The sequence below is a fragment of the Erigeron canadensis genome, chromosome 1, assembly GCF_010389155.1.
Source record: "Erigeron canadensis isolate Cc75 chromosome 1, C_canadensis_v1, whole genome shotgun sequence".
NCBI classification, from domain to species: domain Eukaryota; kingdom Viridiplantae; phylum Streptophyta; class Magnoliopsida; order Asterales; family Asteraceae; genus Erigeron; species Erigeron canadensis.
Genome location: NC_057761.1, coordinates 31,526,743 through 31,532,349, shown reverse-complemented (window position 1 = coordinate 31,532,349; position 5,607 = coordinate 31,526,743). Strand labels below are relative to the sequence as shown.

General features: G+C 35.0%; 1 protein-coding gene and 1 non-coding gene across 3 annotated transcripts; both read left to right on the top strand.

Moving 5' to 3' along the window:
• Window positions 1-4,799, top strand: LOC122603299 (26S proteasome non-ATPase regulatory subunit 4 homolog). Of its 2 annotated transcripts, none has more exons than XM_043775980.1 (11): window positions 1-117; window positions 213-326; window positions 886-991; window positions 1,077-1,191; window positions 1,279-1,488; window positions 1,575-1,875; window positions 3,045-3,168; window positions 3,789-3,892; window positions 4,029-4,097; window positions 4,293-4,375; window positions 4,539-4,799. In XM_043775980.1, exons 1-10 carry the CDS (start codon window positions 106-108, stop codon window positions 4,341-4,343), a joined length of 1,206 nt encoding a protein of 401 aa, XP_043631915.1. In that variant the 5' UTR covers window positions 1-105; the 3' UTR covers window positions 4,344-4,375; window positions 4,539-4,799. The 2 variants fall into 2 exon arrangements, with proteins under 2 accessions (XP_043631915.1, XP_043631907.1); XM_043775972.1 differs by having other exon boundaries at window positions 4,533-4,799.
• Window positions 4,800-5,534: 735 nt separating this feature from the next.
• Window positions 5,535-5,607, top strand: TRNAK-UUU. The gene has a single exon. It is a non-coding gene; the product is annotated as a tRNA-Lys (tRNA).

Below are 5,607 nucleotides of genomic sequence, written 5' to 3'. Positions count from 1 at the left end.
CATAACACAAACGCACACAGATATCGTCTTTCTCAAGAAAACCCTCGATTCATCTTTACAATCGCCTCTCACGACTCACTGTAATTTCTTCTTCAATATTCAATCATGGTGCTCGAGGTATTTTATTTTTTTTTAATTCTTTCAATCGCATTAACCCCTTTTAATTATATATTTTTAGGGTATTTAATTAAATTATTTGATTATAAAATCAGGCAACGATGATCTGTATCGATAATTCTGAATGGATGCGTAATGGAGATTATTCACCTACTAGATTTCAAGCTCAAGCTGATGCTGTTAATCTTATTTGTGGTGCTAAAACCCAGGTATCATCTATATCTATATATATATATACAGTTATTTATATATACACATATAAATACAGATATATTTGTACTTTTTATGTATATTTTGGGGTTTTTTGAATTGGGTTTTGCTTAATTTGTGTTTAAAGATTATAAAGTTGTGATCTTTGCGTTTGAATAGGTTTTTTTTGATATATTTTTCAGATTTTTTTTTTAGGATTAATTGTGCTTTAGGTTTAGTTTAGGTGAATTTGTTGGGGTTCAAAATAGGTGGGTGTTGAGGCCTGAGGGTCCATGGTGATATGTGGCTTAGTAATGGTGTACTTGCGCAAGGTGTTGATGGTAGCCGAAACGTGAGGGTTTTGTTTATATGCTTTTTTATGGTGTGTTTGAATACGGTAAGAGTGGGTAAGAGAGTATTTGGTTATAGGTGACTGAGAGTTAGTTGAGTGAGAATTTTGAAGGAATGATTTACGGGCTGAGATTTTTCCTCCTTGTTTTTAAGACCAACAAGAAGTCGACATTTGGGGTTATGTATGATGAGAAACTAAAATGGTGTTGTTTCTTGTTTGTTATGCAGTCTAATCCGGAGAATACTGTGGGAGTGTTGACAATGTCTGGAAAAGGCGTTCGTGTTATCGTCACTCCTACTAGTGATCTTGGAAAGATCCTTGCTTGCATGCATGGTTAGTTTCTTTAATAGCTTACAAAGTATAATCTTTTTATTGGCTAAAGACCATGTAGTGCTGAATTCATACTTTGGTTACTCAGGGTTAGAAATAGGCGGTGAGATGAACATGGCTGCTGGGATCCAGGTTGCTCAGTTGGCTTTGAAACATCGACAAAACAAAAAGCAGCAACAGAGGATTATTGTGTTTGCTGGAGGGTATGTATAGCACCTTTATCTGTTGCAGTTTTTAGTATCTTCTGATTTCTTTGCTCTAAATATCTGTTTTTTTTATTGTTTTTCCAGCCCTGTAAAGTATGATAAGAAAGTTTTGGAGATGATTGGAAAGAAGTTAAAAAAGAATAGTGTCGCTCTTGATGTTGTGAACTTTGGTGAGGAGGATGAAGAAAAGAAGGAAAAGCTTGAGGCCCTTGTTGCTGCTGTTAATAATAATGATAGCAGCCACATTGTTCATGTCCCGGCCGGATCTAATGCCCTTTCCGATGTCCTATTGAGGTTTATTATATATAATTGTTTTCTTGCATACAAGTTCATTACCTGTTATTGTTTTCCCTAATATTCTAAATATTTCCCGTCATCAGTACTCCTATCTTCACTGGTGATGGAGAAGGTGGAAGCGGTTTCGCAGCAGCAGCTGCTGCCGCCGCAGCTGGGGGTGTATCTGGTTATGATTTTGGTGTGGATCCAAATCTCGATCCGGAACTTGCACTTGCTCTTCGTGTGTCGATGGAAGAGGAGAGAGCAAGGCAAGAAGCTGCTGCAAAGAAGGCTGCAGATGAGTCTTCTAAGCAAGGAGGGGAATCTACATCACAAGATGCAACTATGTCTGAAAATGCTGGCACTTCAGCTTCCGAATCTGAAAATAAAAAGGATGATCTAATGGTTAGTTTCATTTTATTTTTCCTTTATTGTGCTAGTAGTTATCTATCTTCAAGAATCCAATTGTTGGTTTGATGTTTTCTTTCTGATGCACTGCATATTAGCATTTGGTCTGCAATATAGTGATTTGATAGTTCTATAAGACCACTAATCCTCATTTTTCCTCTTATTTTGCCCAACTTACAGTTTTTAACAACTTGCTCACATCGTTCATTTGCATGACTAATAAGTTTGACACATAAATTATATGATTAGTACTAATTATCTTGTTTGTAGCTATTAGCTGTTTATGCATTTCACGTGGTTATCTTTATTGTTTCTTATTTTTGCCAACTTGATTGCATCCACTTTCTCCTTTGTCCATGATTTCTTGTACTACTTTTTTGTGTTACTTCTCATTTATCTTGCTTGTGTCACCGCTCTTGTTTCGGTAGTTTATACTTATCTTTGCTTTTTACACCGTCACAATGTTTTAATAGATTGTAGTGTTCCTTCTTATTGACCTTCTGTCTCATTTTAATTCGGATACCAAGTGTCTTCAATGTCATACTTGTTTTTTTCTTTTGCATATATTGATCTTGCCTAGGCCTTGTGAGGACGGTCATGCTCATGATGTTGTTGCCAAGACTTTTAGTCGTAGTTTGTCTCGTTTGAAACAGGTTTCTTGTATTGTAACTATTTGATTGAACATAATTGCTGTCAGGTAATGGAAATGTTAGAACTTTAATGTGCATGCGGAGCCTGATTACCACTAAATAGAACAACTTAAAGAGAAGACAACATAAAGCATGTAGTCATCTATATATTTAATTACCATGTGCAACTTCAGTTCTCCCGAGTTTATTATTCTTTATAAATAGTCACTTCAGCAAACCTTCCTTGAGACCCAATAGTACTGGCATTGTATATTCGTATAGCATTCTTTGTTTTTTCATTTCTTGTCTCATAAAATGCTGCATCTAATTGGTTCCATTCTTTGTGTAAGAATCAAATCCTGACAGCACATGCATTTCAAAATAATGTTACATTTTATATTCTCTTGGTTCATTTGAGAATTTACAACTGGCTTTGTGCCTTTGTGTATATTTACTGTTTCTAGTTCTTTTATCAACTTTTTTTGGTTATATTGTGGACTGTATTATTAGTACATTGAGCCTTCATGTTCTTACCAGGATGATGAGAATGCCCTGCTTCAGCAGGCTCTTGCCATGTCAATGGATGATCCTGCCGCTACTGTTACGACCAGGGACACTGATATGTCAGAAGCAGCCGCGGATGATCAAGACTTGGCACTTGGTAACATATGTCCTTGACATTTTTTGAGTTCATCTATATAACTGCTGTTACTTTGGTAGTACTTGCTCAGTTGGAAAATTTTGACCTCATATGCCTACCATTAGATTTGGACTTTTAGGAAGTTTTGAGTTGCAGCTCTCCAGATGATATGTGTTCTGTTGAAGCTCTGTATCTTAATTAGAACTTGAATGCTGATCTGAAATTTGTAATGCTGGAAAAATATCTATTAAGAAGAATTTATGAATGTTAGGAAAGATATGCAAAAGCAGGATATCATATATTAGATGAGTTATGAGTAAGTTTTTTATAAGATCTATAAGTAAAGTATTGACTCTTAGATAAGAAGCTATTAAGAATATAGAATCTAGATATGCTGCCTGTATATGAGGTTAGTGGTAAAAGATCTGAGCTTTTGGTTAAAGACATCAATGAGGTTATAGGAGAAGGTTCATTTATTATTTGTTCTGTTGTACAAACAATACAAACAGCTGTTGTAGCTTTAATTCTTATGCTAATTGGATCGAGTCGCTATACAATCTTTTTCTGGTTTCACTAGACTATCAAACTTCTATTCAATATTTGTCACTGAATGAATCGGATGCATGTGCTTTAATTTGCAGCTCTACAATTGTCTGTTCAAGAAGAGGCAAAAGACCAATCAGGACAGGCAGATATGGGCAAGCTGTTGGCAGATCAATCGTTTGTGTCGTCAATTCTTGCTTCAGTATGTCTAACTTCATCATCATTGAGCTTTTTATCTTATTGTCTATTGCTGACTTGACTTGTGCCAAAACTAGGGATAATACTAAATGTAGAGAAAAAGAAATGAAACTTATATCGTTATAATGTTTGTTTTGCAGCTCCCAGGAGTTGACCCTAATGACCCTTCAGTAAAAGATTTGCTTGCATCAATGCAAAATCAGCCTGAGGTAAGTTTAGTTGTCATCTGCAAGAATATATATTTCATTAAATAATAGGTTAAAATTAAATTATCTTTTCCTAGAATGACCCCTATAAAATTTTTCTAAAGGAGAAGTGGGACTTCTTTTTGTAGATCCTTTTCTATTTCAATTTTATTTATGGGATATCGACCAATAATCTGATCTCTCATTTGTTTTCATCAGTCTGAGCAGAAGAAAGATGAGGACAAAGCACCCAAGGAAGATGACAAGTGATCTTATTCGTTCTTTTATCAGTCTAATCCCAGGTACAACTCCATAAAAGGCTAATAGAGTTCTTGCAACATGGTGTCAAGTTTGACACCTGCTCAACCGCCACCCTTAATCTTTTTAGCTTTTGGATACTTTGTACAGAATTTATCAAGAGAAAGAATTGACTTTTTCCATGTATTTGTATTTTTGAAGGAACAGATTACTTACGAGTTATGCTGCATTCGTTGGAGATTTCTTTGATGAACTGTGTAATGGGGGATAGAACGCCATGCGTTAAATGTATGAAATATTGTTCTTGTTACCATGGATCAGTTTCACTTTCGGTGTTTGTTTATGAACTTAAATCATGGTACTCGGATAATCAAGTGGTACCTTTAGCCATACTCGTTTGTATGTTTTAAAACAACATTATGTATTGTCTTTGATGAAATTAAGGTTTACTTGTGTTTCAGCTTTCAACCACCAGAAAATGAATCAAAATGGGATTTATTATTATTGCCATAGATTATATTTGAATTTACTGGAAGTTACTGGCTTACTGCTGAGAATTTAGGGAAACTGGGAAAAGCATGATATGAGTAGAGAAGGGTGTTAATAATCTGCATGGGAAAGCATAATACGATTAGGGAACACAAATGAACTTCATCTCCCTTGTCACAAGTTATCTAATTTTTAACGTCCCATTAGCGGTAATTTGTGATTTGTGCTCTTCTTCGTTATGTTCTTTTATAATATCGATGACATAGTGGTAAAATTAGTTATGAAAGCCCAGTTATCATTAATTAGGTTTCTGTTAGTGTTGATATGTTCTTTTTAGATAAAGATTCATGATATATGGATTTTATATATATACATCATAGAAAGCACAAGTTTTTTCAACTTTAACGCAATGGTTTCAGGATTAAGAAATGAAATTTAGCACTTGATCCAACAAAACACCTTCGATGTCGTCTCATTGTAACCAATCATTCCCTATTCTTTTTCTATCGAAGAGAAACCAACACAACTTAAGTTAAACACAATTGTACTAATACAAGTCTAATATTATAAGAAGTGTTCTCTAGAAGTGAATTTTGAACAGAATGAAGCTTGGCTTTTACAATGAAAATGTGTCCAACTTTTTCATATCATTGTTTGACATTGTTTACAACATGAAGCCATCATAATAAACATTGTTCAACTAACTATCAATAAGCCGTTCTAGCTCAGTTGGTAGAGCGCGTGGCTTTTAACCACGTGGTCGTGGGTTCGAGTCCCACGGATGGCG